This window comes from Saccoglossus kowalevskii, chromosome 15 (genome assembly GCF_978046115.1).
Source record: "Saccoglossus kowalevskii chromosome 15, keSacKowa6.1, whole genome shotgun sequence".
NCBI lineage: Eukaryota > Metazoa > Hemichordata > Enteropneusta > Harrimaniidae > Saccoglossus > Saccoglossus kowalevskii.
This window is the reverse complement of record NC_140655.1, coordinates 7,581,949-7,603,974: the sequence shown is the minus strand read 5'-3', so window position 1 is coordinate 7,603,974 and position 22,026 is coordinate 7,581,949. Positions and strand designations below refer to the sequence as shown.

Genomic DNA, 22,026 nt, shown 5'->3' with positions numbered 1-22,026 from the left:
TATTATCTGAATCATCACTAGATTCATCACTTTCCGTATTATTTTTGAGGTTTCACGAGCATCAAGGTTGCTAAGAATTGTTCTATTTCTTCTTTACTATCACATTCCAGACAATCTATTAACATACAGTATTTTAATGATTCATTGTTTCATCACAATAGAAAAAATCATTTCTCTTCCTGTTGGTCTAGTTGCATTTTATAAATGAACTTAGAAAAACATAAAAAATCTACATTTGGTTTAAGGGGGTACCGGAAAAAACAGGAACAAAAATCCATCTCTTCAGACGCCCCCCCAAAAAAAACATTTTTAATGTAAGCTGTCTTGGTACTTCGATAACGTCCCCAGAAGTCTAGGTTACACAGGACACAGCTTTGCTCGCTACTTATACGAATTTGCAGCAGACAGCGGTGGTAATCACAGTTACCAAACCGTGTCGACATTGACCAGACAATTAATAAATTTATTAGTTATCTGAAGTTTGATTGGCTTTGAAAAATGGGAATTAAGGGATATCATGGCAACTACCGCTGTGGGAAATGGAGAGTTTTGCCATGACGCGGAGAGTTTTGCCGCGACAAGTGATAGAGTTTTGTTGTGAAGTAACATAGCTGTGCCGCAACTAATTAAAATTTTACCGTCAAATTAAAGAGTTTTGCTGTCAAAAGTAAAGTTTTGCGATGAAATAATGAAGTTTTGTTGTGAGGAAATGGTGTTTTGCCGTCCAATAATGAAGTTTTGCCGTCAAATAATGAAGTTTCCGTGAAATAATAGAGTTTTACCGCGATGAATTAAATATATGGTGTTACTTGTGGACCACCGTAGTAAGGGGATTATAGAAAAAGTGGAGTTCGCTGATGTTGAACACACTTAAAGTGGGAGAATCGTCACCCACGCATGCCTCAGATGACCATAGCGTGTCATTGATTACAAGCAAGCGTCTATCCATTAGCCTATGCGTTTTAGCGTGTGTTGTTATCGGTGCTTTGGACTCAATTCCCGCGCGTGCGCAGGTGATGACCATCCCACTTTAATTGGGAGCGTTCAATATTCAATCAAATGGACAACAAATCTAACCTTTATTGTCTATTTGAATGCAGTTATCTTTTGATCTTGATGATGTAATTCGCCACATTAAATCGTTAAACTGGAAATTTCAGCATTATGAAAGTCAAGATTAAAAAGTCAAAATTTCGAGATTGAAACTCACAATTTCGAGATTTAATATTTTTTGTCAAGGCCTTAATGGGCTTTCGTAATATTCAGATACACAATATTCAACAATAAAAATGTGAACCGTGATTACTAATCAGAATTAGCATGTGATGACCCCAGACGTTTGCAGTTTGCAAGAGCGCCATCTGTGGGCGATGTCACTATTGACAAAATGGTGTCACCGTAGAGGGCACATACCACTTTCCCACAATTAGCAAAACTCGAGTGAAACTCGGGTGCAAAAATACTCACAAGCAAACATGTCAGATTGCTGATAGTCGATAGAAGGGAATTATATTTTTGTGACGTCGATTGATACACCCACAAGCACAATATCACGCGTGCAAGTTTACGTTACACCCAAAACGGAATGCGAAACGCCGTATCTACGACTTCGGAGAAAGTGGTCTATTGATTCGAGGTCACGGAGGTCTCCGCCATTGTGCGACTGATTGCATGAGACAGTTTACGGGACGAGCTAACGTCAAAATTGAGGAAAATGTCTGAGCAAGGTAAGTTATGTATGTCTATTCATGTTTGTGGAGTTATTGATCTCGTGAAATTACAAATAATACGTATGGACAGATCGGCATCGCGTGTGTTGTCTCAGCGTGTGTAATATCGACACAAGGGCAGACTTCCAGAAGACGTACCCACACTTCATGCATGTTTTTATTTAAATTATGCTAATTTATTCATGACGTCTTGTCAACTGTCCTCACACAAGTGGTAGGTTTTAAGTCCTATTTATCATACTAACCAGTGGATTCGAACCAGCGATCTCTCACATTGCTGACCGTGTACAAATCCACTGATCCATGTGGGTAGTCATGTAAATGAACAATTTGTTGTCATACTTAACATTATTGCGAGTTAGTGTTTGCGAGAATAGACAGGCAGGGAGGGGAATTGACCCGGGTTCTCTTGATCACTATGTAGACAACTGACCCACAAGATCACGATGGACTGACTGGTTGTCTTTGCTTTTGTTGAGACTATATAGTGTGTATATATAAAGATATACAACATATTTCTATTATTGAGTCACAATTGTCAATAATATTGCCAATTTGGTGTTTTCTCCTTGTGTGAACTATATGCATGACATAAGCCGTTAATGTACATCTTGACAATTTGGTTTTTGCCATTTGCGTTGCCCATACCTGACCCGATCCTAACCCTAATGCCAAGGCATGTTCCTGTTAATAATTGCATTGCCCATATCTGACCCGACCCTAACATGAATGCCAAGACATGTTCCTGTTAATAATTGTGTTGCCCATACCTGACCCGACCCTAACATGAATGCCAAGACACGTTCCTGTTCATAATTGTAGCTCAATAATAATACTCTCTTGTGCACTGTCTGTGGGTAAGTTGGAATTATGTAAAATGATTAAACAAGTTACGTTTGATTAATTCCCACCATTACAAGTTGTTAAATTGAGAAAATAAATGTCTCAACAACTATTTTAAACTTATTTTGGTGTAAACAACTCTGGTTTAATTATTTTACACCATTACAAGTTGTTAAATTGAGAGAATAAATGTATGGACAAATATTTAAAACTTATTTTGGTGTAAACAACTCTCGTTTAATTATTTTACACCATTACAAGTTGTTAAATTGAGAGAATAAATGTTAAATTATGAAAAAAATGTATGGACAAATATTTATTGATACTTATTTTGGTATAAACAACTCTCATATAATTATTTTACATCCTTACAAGTTGTTAAATTGTGAAAATAAATGTGTGGACAAATATTTGAGACTTACTTTTGTGTAGACAACTCGCATTTTAATAATTCCCACCATTCCAAGTTGTTAAATTCAGAGAATAAATGTGTGGTCAAAAATTTGATACCTATTTTGATGTATACAACTCTCGTTAAATTATTTTACACCATTACAAGTTGTTAAATTGAGAGACTAAATGTCTCAACAAATATTTGAAACTTGTTTTGGGGTAAACAACTCTCGTTTAATTATTTTCCACCATTACAAGTTTTTAAATTGAGAGAATTGAATGTCTCAACAAATATTTGAAACTTATTTTGGTGTAAACAACTCTCGTTTAATTATTTGACACCATTGCAAGTATTTTATATTGAGAGAATAAATGTATGGACAAATATTTGATACTTATTTAGATGTAAACAACTCTCGTTTAATTATTTTACTCCATTACAAGTTGTTAAATTGAGGGAATAAATGTAAGGACAAATATTTGAAACTTATTTTGGTGTAAACAACTTTCATTTATTTATTTTCCACCATTGCAAGTTGTAAATTGTGAAAATAAATGTATGGACAAATATTTGAAACTTATTTTGGTGTAAACAACTCTCATTTAATTATTTTACACCATTACAAGTTGTTAAATTGAGGGAATAAATGTATGGACAAATATTTGAAACTTATTTTGGTGTAAACAACTTTCATTTAATTATTTTACATCCTTACAAGTTGTTAAATTGTGAAAATAAATGTGTGGACAAATATCTGAGACTTACTTTTGTGTAGACAACTCGCATTTTAATAATTCCCACCATTCCAAGTTGTTAAATTCAGAGAATAAATGTGTGGTAAAAAATTTGATACCTATTTTGATGTATACAACTCTTGTTTAAGAATTTTCCACCATTACTAGTTGTTAAATTGAGAAAATAAATGTATGAACAAATATTTGAAACTTATTTGGTGTAAACAGCTCTCATTTAATCATTTTCTACCATTAGAAGTTGTTAAATTGAGAGAATAAATGTATCAAAAAAGTATTTGAAACTTATTTTGGTGTAACAACTCACGTTTAATTATTTGACACCATTACAAGTTGTTATATTGAGGGAATAATATCTCAACAAATATTTGAAAATTATTTTGGTGTAAATAACTCGCGTATAATTATTTTACACCATTACAAGTTGTTAAATTGAGAAAATAAATGTATGGACAAATATTTGAAACTTATTTTGGTGTAAACAACTCACGTTTGATTAATTCCCACAATTACAAGTTTTTAAATTGAGAGAATTGAATGTCTCAACAAATATTTGAAACTTATTTTGGTGTAAACAACTCTCGTTTAATGATTTGACACCATTGCAAGTATTTTATATTGAGAGAATAAATGTATGGACAAATATTTGATACTTATTTAGATGTAAACAACTCTCGTTTAATTATTTTACTCCATTACAAGTTGTTAAATTGAGGGAATAAATGTAAGGACAAATATTTGAAACTTATTTTGGTGTAAACAATTTTCATTTATTTATTTTCCACCATTGCAAGTTGTAAATTGTGAAAATAAATGTATGGACAAATATTTGAAACTTATTTTGGTGTAAACAACTCTCATTTAATTATTTTACACCATTACAAGTTGTTAAATTGAGGGAATAAATGTATGGACAAATATTTGAAACTTATTTTGGTGTAAACAACTTTCATTTAATTGTTTTACATCCTTACAAGTTGTTAAATTGTGAAAATAAATGTGTGGACAAATATCTGAGACTTACTTTTGTGTAGACAACTCGCATTTTAATAATTCCCACCATTCCAAGTTGTTAAATTCAGAGAATAAATGTGTGGTAAAAAATTTGATACCTATTTTGATGTATACAACTCTTGTTTAAGAATTTTCCACCATTACTAGTTGTTAAATTGAGAAAATAAATGTATGGACAAATATTTGAAACTTATTTGGTGTAAACAGCTCTCATTTAATCATTTTCTACCATTAGAAGTTGTTAAATTGAGAGAATAAATGTATCAAAAAAGTATTTGAAACTTATTTTGGTGTAACAACTCACGTTTAATTATTTGACACCATTACAAGTTGTTATATTGAGGGAATAATATCTCAACAAATATTTGAAAATTATTTTGGTGTAAATAACTCGCGTATAATTATTTTACACCATTACAAGTTGTTAAATTGAGAAAATAAATGTATGGACAAATATTTGAAACTTATTTTGGTGTAAACAACTCGCGTTTGATTAATTCCCACAATTACAAGTTTTTAAATTGAGAGAATTGAATGTCTCAACAAATATTTGAAACTTATTTTGGTGTAAACAACTCTCGTTTAATGATTTGACACCATTGCAAGTATTTTATATTGAGAGAATAAATGTATGGACAAATATTTGATACTTATTTAGATGTAAACAACTCTCGTTTATATATTTTACTCCATTACAAGTTGTTAAATTGAGGGAATAAATGTAAGGACAAATATTTGAAACTTATTTTGGTGTAAACAATTTTCATTTATTTATTTTCCACCATTGCAAGTTGTAAATTGTGAAAATAAATGTATGGACAAATATTTGAAACTTATTTTGGTGTAAACAACTCTCATTTAATTATTTTACACCATTACAAGTTGTTAAATTGAGGGAATAAATGTATGGACAAATATTTGAAACTTATTTTGGTGTAAACAACTTTCATTTAATTATTTTACATCCTTACAAGTTGTTAAATTGTGAAAATAAATGTGTGGACAAATATCTGAGACTTACTTTTGTGTAGATAACTCACATTTTAATAATTCCCACCATTCCAAGTTGTTAAATTCAGAGAATAAATGTGTGGTAAAAAATTTGATACCTATTTTGATGTATACAACTCTTGTTTAAGAATTTTCCACCATTACTAGTTGTTAAATTGAGAAAATATATGTATGGACAAATATTTGAAACTTATTTGGTGTAAACAGCTCTCATTTAATCATTTTCTACCATTAGAAGTTGTTAAATTGAGAGAATAAATGTATCAAAAAAGTATTTGAAACTTATTTTGGTGTAACAACTCACGTTTAATTATTTGACACCATTACAAGTTGTTATATTGAGGGAATAATATCTCAACAAATATTTGAAAATTATTTTGGTGTAAATAACTCGCGTATAATTATTTTACACCATTACAAGTTGTTAAATTGAGAAAATAAATGTATGGACAAATATTTGAAACTTATTTTGGTGTAAACAACTCGCGTTTGATTAATTCCCACAATTACAAGTTTTTAAATTGAGAGAATTGAATGTCTCAACAAATATTTGAAACTTATTTTGGTGTAAACAACTCTCGTTTAATGATTTGACACCATTGCAAGTATTTTATATTGAGAGAATAAATGTATGGACAAATATTTGATACTTATTTAGATGTAAACAACTCTCGTTTAATTATTTTACTCCATTACAAGTTGTTAAATTGAGGGAATAAATGTAAGGACAAATATTTGAAACTTATTTTGGTGTAAACAATTTTCATTTATTTATTTTCCACCATTGCAAGTTGTAAATTGTGAAAATAAATGTATGGACAAATATTTGAAACTTATTTTGGTGTAAACAACTCTCATTTAATTATTTTACACCATTACAAGTTGTTAAATTGAGGGAATAAATGTATGGACAAATATTTGAAACTTATTTTGGTGTAAACAACTTTCATTTAATTATTTTACATCCTTACAAGTTGTTAAATTGTGAAAATAAATGTGTGGACAAATATCTGAGACTTACTTTTGTGTAGACAACTCGCATTTTAATAATTCCCACCATTCCAAGTTGTTAAATTCAGAGAATAAATGTGTGGTAAAAAATTTGATACCTATTTTGATGTATACAACTCTTGTTTAAGAATTTTCCACCATTACTAGTTGTTAAATTGAGAAAATATATGTATGGACAAATATTTGAAACTTATTTGGTGTAAACAGCTCTCATTTAATCATTTTCTACCATTAGAAGTTGTTAAATTGAGAGAATAAATGTATCAAAAAAGTATTTGAAACTTATTTTGGTGTAACAACTCACGTTTAATTATTTGACACCATTACAAGTTATATTGAGGGAATAATATCTCAACAAATATTTGAAAATTATTTTGGTGTAAATAACTCGCGTATAATTATTTTACACCATTACAAGTTGTTAAATTGAGAAAATAAATGTATGGACAAATATTTGAAACTTATTTTGGTGTAAACAACTCTCGTTTAATTATTTCACGCCATTACAAGTTGTTAATTTGAGAGAATATATGTATGGACAAATATTTGATACTCTTTCATTATGCGGCTCAAAGATGTAACAGTAAGATGAGAATTTGAATTGAGATGAGAATTTGTTATTCAGTTAGATCCAATACATATTCGTCAAGTCAATATATGGAAAATGCGCCCTCAACCCATAAACCATTGGTACAAAATGTTTCTCAACTGATGACAGCACTGAAAATATGGAAAGCCACTCCAGCAAAAACCTTAACTTGCCCAGTTTCCAGTTCTTTCAGCTATGAGATTTAAAAAATGTTTAGAATGTGTTTCTTGCCCACCCAGAAAACAGGGATAGATCTAAGTTTAATCACATTAGACTGAAACACTGGTCACATACTAGTGCCATATTCGACACCATATTGGACTTACTAGTTATATATTTACCCACTTTCATTGTTAATGATCCTAGTGTGTTTCTGGGGATAGACATCAAGATTATAAAATTTGAGTCAATAATTATGAACTTGCGGTCATTTGGAGGTGTTGGCAGTTTTGACGCCATTTTGGATTTGTGTGTTATATAATAAGCCAACAAAATTTGTTATGATTTTAATGTGTTCTATGTCCCCGAAAACCTAGGGATAGACACCAAGATCATCAAATTTGAGTTGATAGTTACAGAGTTATGATCATTCAGATGTTTCGGCGGCCATCTTGGACGCCATCTTGAAAAAAACACTTTTCCGGCAGTCCTACTTTGGTAAACTTTTAGTATGTTAAAAAGTACACTGAAACCTACCAGAAACAGTTGAGAAACCTTTTGTAGCAATTTTTTGGGGGTTAAAGGGGTATTTCCCATATATCGACCTGACTATATTAGCAAGGGATATTTTTACCCAATTTTCAAGTTATGGTCAGGCGGAATTTAGTTAAATTTTCATGCATCTCAATATTTTGCAGGGTAACAAGGCAGGTTTCAAAAGCAAAATTTGATTTGAATGATTTTTAATTCTCTGTATGTTCTTAAGTTGTTTTTTTTTCAAATAGCAAACCAATCACTACCCTAGTGGACATGGCTGGGAATTTTTTTTCCAGCGAATCAGTAATGGTACAATGGTGATATATTGCACAAAATTGTTGCAAGGACAATAATTTTCTTGATTTACGTGATTCTCTTGATTTACGCTGTGCGTCGATAAAATTGCATGGGATGGTCGGCAGCATCGACAAAGTTCGTCTAGTATGTATGACCTTTGTGGCTGGCGAAAAGCAAGATAACGTATAATCCTTTAAATAGACATCAAGGAGGAGTGAGAACAATGGGCGTCACGAAATGTTGAAAAATTACAGTCAATCAAAAAAAATGTTCACATGACAACAAAAAATACTCTGTATATTTAATATGCATTACTTTTTTTAATTTTGTAGGTAACGAAAAGTATGTTTTAAAAGAAGTTTGAAATAAAAACAAAAATAATGCTAAGTAGCAAATGATCTTGGTATGGTCGCACAAACTAGTCATGCTGCCTTTCACAAGTGAATAACTTACTTATTTACGAAGTGTTGCAATTGTTAATTAGTACTCTGTAGTGATTATAATAACATACAAAAAATAAATTAGTTGAATTGTTATGAAATGAAAGTAAAATTCAACTTAGTTTCATCATGAACATGTAAACGCTCGATGCAATACGATATCCGCCATGTTGTCCATGCACACAAGATCTGAAACAACTGTGTTTATTAACCTGGAAGGTGCCACAGCTCATTTAAATATGTTAATGACATTTATGCGATTTAATGGTGAACGCAACAAGGAAGCGATTTACCAAATGTTATACTGCTATCTTTTGCCTTTGATTTCGATGGGAAACGGCATGATTTTTTTTTAATCAAGATGCTTTAAAAAAAAAAAATAAACATACCATCCTAAATAAGAATGTACCGGGTGAATTCTTTTGAGGAAAAAAATAATAAACAGACGGATATGTTGGTTTGGGACATGGGAGTATGGTCCTTGTTTTTTCCCGGATGGTTGTGCAACCTTTATAGGCAATCAATTTTGCTCAAAACATAACAAAACTTGGGGCAGGCTTCTGGTGAACGCAAAACCTCTTTATCAACTTTTATCTAAGAGACATGCAATCCATTTAGGAAGGTCTTTTTAGGGTGGTTCTTATCATCACGGGTCATTCTTTGATTGTTGACCCTGTTCGAATGACCACAAGGAACCCTGCACATGGGTGATAGAGCTACAGATTATTACAGGGAAGATTCTTCTGTCTAGGCTCCTTGGACATCCCAGGTTTCGCTTTTGGCATTTACCCTAGTTACCACCAGAATTAGGTTTGGGTATGCATCCTCTGGCAATGCTGACTCAATCACCCTATCAGCAGTACGCTGATTTTTAAAAATCAGGTAGTGAACCTAAGGCAAGATGGCGTTGATCTCTTTGCTTGGTCACATGTTACGTGACGTGCAAGAATATCTATGAGCTCATGGGGCTTCCCCTGACCAAGATTTCTCACTCCTTCATCGCCGAATCGCAGATAAATGCCTATAGCTCAAAACAGTCATTTTGACTGACTGACTTGACTGAAGTTCATGGTGGGTATGAGCTATATGTGAAAACCCAAGCTATTAAGTGACCAGTAAAACAAAGGATTAGAGACACTAGGGCTCAAATTTATATAATTCACACCTCAATTTTAATGATGATTTCAATGTTATGATATTTTTATCAAAATTGTGAACAATTAACAATATTAACTAATATATTAATCTATCATATTTTCATTACCTAATGTGTATCCTCGTATACAGTAAATCTTATTTATTTAAATTAGTACATTGTGTATTACTGTAAAAGACCTGCTGGAGACACATTGTCTTCATCATTCAAATCTCTGAACTCACTGTATGTAATTTTGACGATTGTTGTTAATCACTGGTTTGTAATCGGTGTTTTCCCAAGCCTACAAACGGTGCCGTGGCACTGTCATGCTTAATGGTCGCTGTCATGCTCAAAACCATTTCTATTGTTTGTGATTTCAATGGTTATTGTTCTATAAGTCCCGGCTTCAATGTTTTAAACCTTAAACAAGGACTTACAAGTCAGAAAGCAGCTAAGTTCAATAAGTTCAACATGTATATATAATTATTCTGTCACGTATAAATCACTAATCGTTTTACAGCCGATTTCAAAAAAAAGAAAAAAGATCAATGAAAAATAGAAAATTTATGTCAAAATGTACAATATGTTAATGTACTTCAGAAATCACTAAATGACCAACATCTGATTTTAAAAAAAAGTAGTACTGATTCTGGTATTGATTATAAATGTGCTACTCGCACTAAAGTGTAAATTAAGCAAATTGCTTGCTAAATATGAGACAAATTATCTTCCACTCTTGACAACCAAACACTGGTGTTAATTATTATCTATACTTGAAATTATTTAATAACAACAGAATCTATTATACTTTTTTATCATAGATATGCATTTTGGTTAGAATCATTATGTATGGTAAACTGAGTGACGGTTTTCCCATGCAGAATTTTTTTTAGGTAAGTGTAGTTCATTTCAATAATTTTAATTACGTACATGTATACATGTAGATGGTCATGCCACATTCTACTTCCATACATTGCACCAACATTGTATCTACATGTAGCTATCCCGCTAGGTTTTGTGGACACATAGAAAACTAGCATTCCAGAAATTATTACAAAACACTTTTACTTCGAAACATTGCATCTACATTGTACATGTATTTGCATATACATGTAGGTATTATATTTGGTTCTGCAGTGACACAGGAAACTAGTATTCTACCTAAGTAGGCTGTTCTGAAATCACACCATACTTTTATTTTGTTACTTTACATCTACATTGTATCTACATTTAATTACTATGCCAAGCTGTGTAGAGACACGTAGACAACAAGTCATGAATCACACTGCCTTCGCTAGTTGTCAATCTAAAGTTGCATGGACATAAATTGGCAAACGTGATTTCTATGGCATTTTCAAGTTTATAGCACTCTCCATCCAGGTCAGCATTATTCGCAAGGGAACCATGTAGCACCAAACCAGTAGAACAGGTAAAATGACAAGGGATTATACAAATCAGATCTGTAAATATGTAGAGGCGGTGTTGTGTCTGTTGGATAAACTAGTTTATGGCCCTGGATTAGTTTCAATATCTCTAATAAAAACAAGATTACTTCTCATACGACAATGATACAAATAATGTGCAAAAATCACAAAAAAATATTATCAAGTTTTTATTACCATACATTAATATTAACAAATCGTGTGAAATTTTATGTACAGACAAACACATATTTATGCTTTGGTTGTCAGAACTTCTCAAAGTAAAAAAAGAAGACCTGCAAAACTTTATACAATTGTCTGATACACCGTGAATAGTACCGGTATGTTTTTGTAATACATGCAGTTCCAGTGGCTTGCTTTCTGAGAAAAAAAAGTCGGACTCTGTACCTGAAAAAGAAAAAAAACACATTTAGTCCAAAGTAAGCAGAAGTTGTAGCATATGTGCTCCCATTGGCTGTTAGATTTAATTAAAAAAGATATTTGAGTCTTTTTAGTACGAAAAAATATTACTTAATAAATTTATACCAGCCAGAAAGAAATTGCAGTTCACATTGTACTATTTTAAACATGTTCTACCAAAGTCTAGGATGAACTAATTCACCAGTCTGTTTCCACTCTACAAAATTGTCAAATTAATATTCACGGGATTCTGCAAAAATAAAATATTAATAATGTGAAAAAAAGCCAGAGTACTTGTGTTTTCAATGTCATTCAAATCTGACCAGGGATATGCCGAAAATTTCACTTGAGCTGAACCAAATGGATGCCAAGCTATCAAATGAATTAAAAAAGTACTATTGAGAAAAATACAAAAAAATACATTTAATATAATAGCAGATAGAAGTGCATAAAAAAACAATCAGCAGAGGTAGTGATCATGTAACCTAAGTGTATGACAAATTTCTTTTGAACTGGATTGCAGCGTTCATTCTAGAAAATTGTCTCACATTGGTTGCTAATTTGCATATTAATTTGCATACTAATTAACATATTGTAGTTGTATTAAAATAATATATAAAATATTATCCGGAGTTTTGAAAAAGAAATTATGACTATTAAGTCAGCATCATTAAAATTGAGGATTATGTGAATTTGACCCCCTCTCTAATATTGTTTCACATATCCCTTAAAAACATGGCCGCCGTTATAAATCCATCTCAATTGAGGTCCGTAATTTATTTTCCTGCTCATAATGGAGATAAATTATGGTAGCTAAACATTGAAATTGCCACCCTGATCTCAGTACCGAAATAAATAACTTCAACACCGCATGGAGCATGGAGGTCCCGGTCACGAGTGCCGTAGAGCACTCGGGTATCATATTTACTTCAAAGGTAATTTAATAGTGATGATAGATTCATTAATATTGAATTACAGTACTTTTCAATTTCATCATTGCTTTCAAGGAGTCACGGTTGGCCAAACTTGACTTGTGTTTTTTCGATAATTCTAGTCTAATATGTCGTCAGGAAACCAAGTTTCAATTAGCTAACAATGAACACCGGAAATAGCAATCGAGCATAACAGAATCACGATCAGCGTGTTCTAAACTTTTACGTTTTTATTATTCCAGTATTTTATATGCCTAACTTTATTCCCAAGCCTCCTAAATGACGAGATAAACTTTCGATTTACACGTTTCATAACCAGTTCTTGAACTAATAGCAGGACTGTTTTTCTGGCAAAGTGTGACACTGTGCGATCGCTAGTTTCCCAATTAAGTCAGGACACAAAAGGATAAGTCAAAGTTCATAATAACTACTGTGCTGGACGCCCTTTCACTTTTAACAGTATACCGCCCTCTTTAGGCGCGGGCGTTACGTTCAGCATAGGTCAGAGTTCGCTATAACTATTACGGGCTAGAGTCTCATACGCGTACGCCAACTGCGTTTTGTATGACTGAAGATCGCTACATAAAGTCCTTCTAAAAGAACACTAGACTCAGCGAAGTAAGTTATTTTTCTGAATTTATTGACTCATGAATTGATCAGGCCACCTTAGCTCCGAGTGTCGTAATTTGATAAGTGTATTTTTCGCAATTTCCATAAATTTTTCCGTAAGTCGTTCGTTCGTTCGTTCAGTCAGCGATGACGTCATTTGAAATGTGATTTCTTTATCCTGTTATAGTTTGCACCGCTTTCTTGAATAAACTGGTTACCCTAACGCAACTGTGTACGAGTTATTTGGGAAGTGGTTGACACCAGTACGAGTACTAATGCACTTGGACCTCGGAATAGTGAAAATTCGCCTGAATATATGAAGACCACTAGAGTACAGCTAGTCTACTTCAAGCAAGGTTAGTCCCAGTGTTAATGTTGTTAATGCTTAACAGAGATTCATCATGGCGTCCATGGAAGATAACTTGCCTACAGATGATAAACAACATGATATTGAACGGAAATCTGAGGATGAAAAGTATGAGGAAAATTCACAGGACAAAGTGCGCCCTCAACGTCAAACAAAAATGACAATGAAGGCTATGATCAATGCTACTACTGATGCAGAGAAAAGCATGGCAGCAGTGTGGACAAGGTTGAAACGAATTCTAACAAACTTGCATGTGTCAACAGAATCATCAGACACACCATTAGCAGAAATTGAACACCTTACCCAACAATACCAAGACACCTGGAAACGTTTGACCACCCTGTATGAACTTGATAGCTCAGATGAAACAAAAGACCACATGGCATACATGGAATCGATATACCTTAGAAATATGCATATCATTGATTCTGAAATCAATGAGATATCAATCAGACGACTTGATCGCACTCCTCCTATCAAGCCATCACGTGGTCATACACTATCTATTTCGGGTTCCATCACGTCCAGAACGTCATCCAGACTCAGCACTGCACATGCCAGAGCCAATGCTGAAGCAGCCGCAGCTGCAAAGGCAGCTGAATATGAGAAAACAAAGGCTAGAGAAGAAGCCACCTATAGGGCCAGAGAAGCGGAGTATATAGCACACATGAAAATCTTAGAAGCCGAAAAGAAAGCAGCCATCACACTAGCGACCGCTGAGGCCTTTCAAAGGGCTGTAGAAGAAGACAACTGTCGACAAATGTACACTTCACCACTACAGTCGGCAAGCGATCATGCACAACGTTTTCGTGACCATACTGAACACAATGCAGGTTCACAGGCTCCACATTATTCAGAACAAGAACCCACCTTGGGTGTTCCACACAATCTAACTCACATCAAGCCTCATTCTGAGCAAATTAAAATGGAAGTGACAGCCCTAGGCCGTCAAACCAACCCGTCAACCGAGGTTAACGATCTAACTCAACCAGATCCTAACCACTACATTCGTCTTCTAGCCCGTCAACGTTTACCTGTACAGGAGCCAGAGGTATACGAAGGGGACCCAATCATGTTTTTACCCTGGCGCCGGTCATTTGAATGCATGGTGCAAACAGCTTGTGTACCCACATCAGAGAAATTGTTATTCCTAGCCAGATATACAAAGGGAGAGCCGAAAACATTAGTAGACAGATTCCGTCTAAGATATGTTCGAGATGCCAGCACTGCCTACATAGAAGCCTGGAAGGAATTAGAAGAGAGATTCGGCAACCCAGCAGTAATCACGGCGGTTATTATAAAAAAGTTAACCTCCTTTCCACGATTTGGAGCTGGCGACTCTCAAAGACTACGTGACCTGGCAGATCTATGCGTAGATACTGAAGCTCATATGGAAGAACTCCCACATCTAAACACACTGAATTCTCCGCATGTATTGAATCCCATAATTGAGAAATTAATGTCATTCATCGTCAACAAGTGGAGAGATAAAGTATCAACATACAAACTAAGCCATGGAACATTCCCACCATTCAGTTCCTTCGCCTCCTACATGAAGAATGTTGCAAGATCACAGAACGGTGTTAAACAGTGCATATACCATGAAGTAACCGGACATGATTTATCCGACTGTAAGGCATTCGCTAAGCAACCAATAAATGAAAGGATCGATCTATGCAAGATCAATGGCTTGTGTTTTAGGTGCACACAGAAACACCTCGCGTGAGACTGCAACTCAAGCATCAAGTGTGGTATCTGTCAGAGCACCAAGCACATAACCTGTCTACACAAGCCTGGTGACACAACTAAACATGGTGCAGAAACCGAACCAAAGAAAACTGACGGAGCTCAAGCAGTAACATCAAATTGCACAAAACTCATTAAGTGCACAGCTGGACGTTCGTGTGGCAAAATAGTTTTAGCAAAGGTCTACAAACAATCCAACCCAACACATTTCATAGAATCGTACGCAGTACTTGATGATCAGTCCAATGCATGTATGGGGGACACCCATCTGTTTAATGCATTGGAGATACAGGGTCCAACACTTGAGTACGAACTGTCAACATGCAGTGCCAAGGGCGAACGCAGAACTGGAAGACGCGGTGACCACATCATAATTGAATCCATCGATGGCAAGAAGAAGTTCACACTTCCAGTCCTACTAGAGAACGAGTACATACCCAGTGACAAAGATGAAATACCTTCACCAGAAATATGTAATAAATTTGATCATCTAAAACCTATAGCCGACAAAATTCCTGAATTGAGAGAACACATTGGTATACATCTCCTTATTGGCAGGAACTGTCCAGAAACACTGAATGTCAGAGAGACCAGAAATGGACCGACCAACTCATCATGGGCTCAACGCACCGACCTAGGGTGGACGATATCTGGTGAACTGTGTATGGAAACTGTAAGGGGCGCTATCAGAGCTTCAGTACACCGTACAACAGCAAAAGTGAACTACCTGGACACACAAATGACAAACAGAACAGATACAACACTCAAATGTGATCACCACTTGTATATTAGAGACCCAGTCACCTCTAAACGTGCCAACATAGGCGTATTTGAAGAGACAGCAGATGACGAGAAAGTTGCCCTCTCTGTTGAAGACAAACAGTTCCTTCACATTATGCAAAAGGGTGCTCACACAAACCCTCAGGGAAACGTTGAATTCCCTCTACCTTTCAAACAACATCCGAGCGAACTACCAAACAACCGACAGTCGGCACTCAATCGCTTTAGCAATCTCCAGAACCAGCTCAAACGCAAACCAGAAATGATGCAACAGTACCTGCAGTTCATGGGCAAAGTCATCGAACGTAAACATGCTAGTCCAGTTCCAAAGTCAGAATTGGATGACAACAATTCTTGGTACTTGCCACACTTTGGTGTTTACCACCCTAGAAAATCTCAGATACGAGTAGTATTCGACTCAAGTGCTAGATTTAAAGGTGTCTCACTGAATGATACACTACTTCAGGGACCTGATCAGATGAATAGCCTACTTGGTGTCATACTGCAATTTCGACGCAAGCCAGTAGGTACAATGGGCGACGTGGAACAGATGTTTCACAGCTTTCATGTCAACAAGGAACACCGTGATTATCTTCGCTTCTTCTGGTTCGAGGACAATGACCCCATGAGACCTGTGATACAATACCGTATGAATGTTCACCTCTTTGGGAACATTTCCTCCCCTGCCATAGCCACACTAGGCCTAAGAGTGATTGCCACAGAAAACCAATCCACCTATGGTGAAGACGTGAAAGACTTCATACACAAAGATTTCTATGTAGATGACGGTTTAACATCTCAACCTGATGCAGCGACAGCAATAAGCCTCATCAAAAGAACAAGAGACATGTTAGCCACCAAGAACATTAATTTCCACAAAATAGTCTCCAATGACAAGGATGTAATGATCGCCCTCCCAAGTGAAGTACGCGCCAAGGACCTGCAATGTCTAGATTTTAGTCAAGACACTCTACCCTCACAGCAATCACTCGGGATACAATGGTCCCTTCAAGCGGACACTTTCACATTCAAAGTGGACTTGAAGGGCAAGCCATTCTCACGGCGGGGAGTATTAGCGACCATAAACTCCATCTATGACCCAATAGGAATACTAGCTCCAGTTACAATAGAAGGGAAGTGCATTCTCAAGGGACTCATGTCAGAAAGGCCAAAGGGACGTGAGATGGCCAGCGTTGGATGGGACGATCCGCTTCCAGCTGAATACCTTCCTCGCTGGACCCACTGGTGTAACATACTTACATATGCAGAGAAAGTACATCTACAACGCTGTTACATTACACCTGATTTAGGTTCCATAATTCAAAGTGAATGTCATGTATTTTTCGATGCAAGCAATGCAGCCATAGCAGCTGTCGCTTATTTACGACTAGTGAACCAAGATGGTAAAGTTCATGTAGCATTTCTGCTTGGCAAAGCTAAAGTCAATCCCTCACATGCTGTGTCAATTCCTCGCTTAGAACTTTGTGCAGCCGTTTTAGCAACACAATTGGCACAAAAGGTAGCTATAGAAATTGGAAGTACTATAGACCGCACAGTTTATCACACTGACAGTAACAATCGTCCTTGGCTACTTGAGCAATCGATCGAAGCGCTTCCACGTATATGTAGCAAATCGAGTACAGAAGATACATAATGTATCTTCACCAAACCAATGGCGACATGTGTCTACCGAACAGAATCCAGCCGATCTCGCAACGAGATCTGTTTCAGCCCAACAACTGATGTCTACTGTATGGCTTACAGGCCCTTCCTTCCTATGGGAATCTGACCCAACATCTGGACCCACAACGGAAAGCATCCAGTATGCAATAACAGAAGAAGACCCAGAAGTTCGAAAACAACCATGCATCCTAGCCACATCTGCCAAACAGCACAAGCCTAACGTTAATTGTCTAGGGTCTGAGAGATTCCGCCGCTTCTCAACATGGACTGCTCTTACGAGAGCAGTAGCGACCCTTATAATCAAGCTACGGAAACACCAGAGTGACAATAGTGAACTTCCATCGAAGATTGTCACCGCTGCATGTGCAGAGATCATTATCCTCTGCACAGTACAAGAAGAGGCGTTCCCAGATGAACTCAAGGTATTGATGATTGCAGACACAGCTGATGATGGTAACAATAACATAAAACGAGAGAGCCCACTGTATCGACTCAACCCATTCCTGGACAAGGATGGACTCATTCGTGTTGGAGGCAGACTTCGTCAAACTGATCTTGATCTCTGCGGCCGCCATCCAATACTACTGCCAAAAAACAGCCACATCTCTCGACTTATCGCTGAACACATTCACCAAGAGACTGAACATCAAGGTCGTCAACTCACACATGCAGCTATCAGAGCAAAAGGTTTCTGGATTCTTAGCCTACATGACTTAGTAAGAACCATCCTATATCAATGTACAACCTGCAGAAAGCTGAGAGCGAAACGTCTAATCCAAGTGATGGCAGACCTTCCTGCAGACAGAGCTGAAAACACCCCACCATTCACAAATGTGGGGATGGATGTCTTCGGTTCCTGGAGTGTAGTGAACAGGAGAACGAGAGGTGGTTCATCAGAAGCCAAGCGATGGGCCATGATCTTTGTATGTCTATATACAATAGCCATACACATTGAGATCATCAACTCAATGGATACCTCCGCCTTCATCAACGCACTGCGTCGCTTCATAGCCATTCGTGGCCCTGTTAAGAAACTGAGATGTGACCAGGGCACCAACTTCATAGGAGCGAAGAACGAACTAAAAGCAGCACTCGAAGAACTTGACCAGCATCAAGTGCAAAGGTTTCTAACAGAACGCCAATGTGAATGGGTGTTCAATCCACCTCATGCCTCACATTTTGGGGGCATATGGGAGAGACAGATTGGTACCGTCAGACAAGTCCTTAACTCTATGTACGTCCAACTTGGCAAACCGCAGTTCACGCATGATTTGCTCTCCACACTAATTGCTGAAGTTTGCGCCATAGTCAACGCTCGACCCATAACCACCATATCTTCAGATGCCAATGACCCGCTGGCACTCAGTCCCAGTATGCTTCTCACTATGAAGACGCAACAAGTACACCCTCCTCCGGGTACATTCATTCAGCAAGACATGTACAGCAGGAAAAGGTGGCGTCGCGTACAGTATCTTGCCGACCAGTTCTGGGTGCGTTGGAGGAAGGAGTTCCTACAAAGCCGTCAACCAAGACGCAAGTGGAACAAGACTACTGCAAACATCAATGAAGGTGGCGTCGTCCTGTTGAGAGATAAAGAATGCTCTCGCAACGACTGGCCTCTTGCACGTGTCGTGAAGACATACTACAGTGATGACAACAAGATCAGAAGAGCTGACATCATGGTTTGTAGAGACAACGTAAGAAGAATCTACCAGAGACCAATTGCCGAACTCGTTTTGATCCAAAGTATCAAAGAGAACAATTCTGAACATTAGTTGTTTTGATTATAATTAAGTTTAGTGTTAGTGTTCTAGCGTTTAGTAAAAATTACCTCTATCGCTCATTTTTAGACGGGGAGTGTGCTGGACGCCCTTTAACTTTTAACAGTATACCGCCCTCTTTAGGCGTGGGCGTTACGTTTTACGTTCAGCATAGGTCAGAGTTCGCTATAACTATTATGGGCTAGAGTCTCATACGCGTACGCCAACTGCGTTTTGTATGACTGAAGATGGCTACATAAAGTCCTTCTAAAAGAACACTAGACTCAGCGAAGTAAGTTATTTTTCTGAATTTATTGACTCATGAATTGATCAGGCCACCTTAGCTCCGAGTGTCGTAATTTGATAAGTGTATTTTTCGCAATTTCCATAAATTTTTCCGTAAGTCGTTCGTTCGTTCATTCAGTCAGCGATGACGTCATTTGAAATGTGATTTCTTTATCCTGTTATAGTTTTCACCGCTTTCTTAATAAACTGGTTACCCTAACGCAACTGTGTACGAGTTATTTGGGAAGTGGTTGACACCAGTACGAGTACTAATGCACTTGGACCTCGGAATAACTACCATAAGCACAGTTTCTTACCTTTGAGATAGAATTTAATCTATATAAGCCTTGTGCAAAGAAAGATACAGTCCCGGCATACAATATCCTCAGACTAAATCAACGCCGATTTCCTCAACGGTTAGACTGGCGCATGCGCAATACGGTATGCCAGTTCTCTTGCGAGATGCCGTTAAAACATTTCGGCATTTTTACTAGTAAATGATGAAAATCACAGAAAAACACCAGGAAACTTTGGCGAATCAAAAAAATACTTGGCGTGCATATGTATGGCATTGAAAATTACATTTGCACCAACTTGGAAATAAAATGGTCAGAGCATATCAAAGTTATAAGAGGTAAAAGACAAACGAACGGACGGACGGACGGAACCCAATCTATAAACCTAGCATTCTAGCTAGATAGTATGCTCTGAAATCAAACCATGTTTTTACTTTGATACATCTGTATTGCATCTACATGTACGTAATACATGCCCTGTGGATGCGCATAGAAAACTAGCAATCTCGCTAGATAGGCTGCTCTGATATTATACCATACTTTTACTTCAATTTACATTCCACTTACAATGTACATGTAACTACATGTAGGTATTATTCTATTTTCTGTAGAGACGCATAGACAACTTACATTCTCGCTGGATAGGCAGCTCTCTTATTATATCATACTTTTACTTCAATTTACATTCCACTTACAATGTACATGTAACTAAATGTAGGTATTATTCTATTTTCTGTAGAGACGCATAGACAACTTACATTCTCGCTGGATAGGAAGCTCTGTTATTACATTATACTTTTACTTTGATTACAATGACATACAAGTACACGTAATATTCCAGGATCTGTACAGACAAAAACATTTAGCATTCTCGGTATATTGCATGATCTGATATCACATCATACTTTGTTTGATACATTACTTCTACATTGTATATACATGTAGCTATTATATCAAGCTCTGTGGAGAAACACAGAAATCTAGTATTCTAGCCAGATGGGCTGCTTTGATATCACATCACACTTTTACTTTGATAGATTACATCTCCATTGTATCTACATGCAGGTATTTTTCTAGGCTTTGTAGAAACACACAGATAATTAGCATTCCAGGTAGACTCACTGCTTAGATATGGCATCATACTGTTACTTTGATACATCTGCTTTGCTTTGATACACTCCACTTACATTGTATCTACATGTAGGTACTGTAATATTCTAGGCCTGCCCTAATATTCTAGATTGACTTTTCTGATGTTACACCATACTTGCACATTGATACAATAAACTGAGTGTATTTACATGCCAATATTCTGTAGAGATGCATAGTAACGCACCCACTAGCCTTCAAGCTAGGCATGCTTATTATGCTGGAACCATTCATGTCAGTTCGCATTCTAGAATGCAATCAAATAATTGTGCTTTGTTATATTATATTGCGTTTTATAACCTTTAATTCAGCAGACAAAAGTCTTATATGTGTTTCATTGTTTTGTAGGTAAAAACTGAAGTTGTTGTCAATGTATAGATGAAGATCACTTTAAATAATGAAGCCTTGGAATTGTACATTTCATTTCACACTTTGTTCACAATTTCCAGAGAAGTGAGAGAGCTTCCTAAACTGTTTAGAAATATATCTAAATGGTTTAAAAAACACTCAAAATGTATATAATTAGTCACTGATAATTTAGCTCATTGGCTTAAAATGTGTAATGTGATTGCTTGCTGAGTTCTGTTGTTTTATTTCAAGTTTGTACATTTCAAACTGATGTTCACATTCAATTACATTCATACTACATTCAAACTCAGTCAC

At 36.1% G+C, this 22,026-nt stretch overlaps 1 protein-coding gene and 1 long non-coding RNA gene across 2 annotated transcripts; both read left to right on the top strand.

Moving 5' to 3' along the window:
* The first annotated feature begins 1,449 nt into the window (after positions 1-1,449).
* On the top strand, positions 1,450-22,017 carry LOC144356683 (uncharacterized). The gene is made up of 3 exons (XR_013421487.2): positions 1,450-1,727; positions 10,737-10,808; positions 21,712-22,017. It is a non-coding gene; the product is annotated as an uncharacterized LOC144356683 (long non-coding RNA).
* On the top strand, positions 18,842-19,648 carry LOC146733910 (uncharacterized). The gene has a single exon (XM_085490769.1). The coding sequence runs from the start codon at positions 18,842-18,844 to the stop codon at positions 19,646-19,648; it is 807 nt and encodes a 268-aa protein (XP_085346895.1).
* Positions 22,018-22,026: the final 9 nt, after the last annotated feature.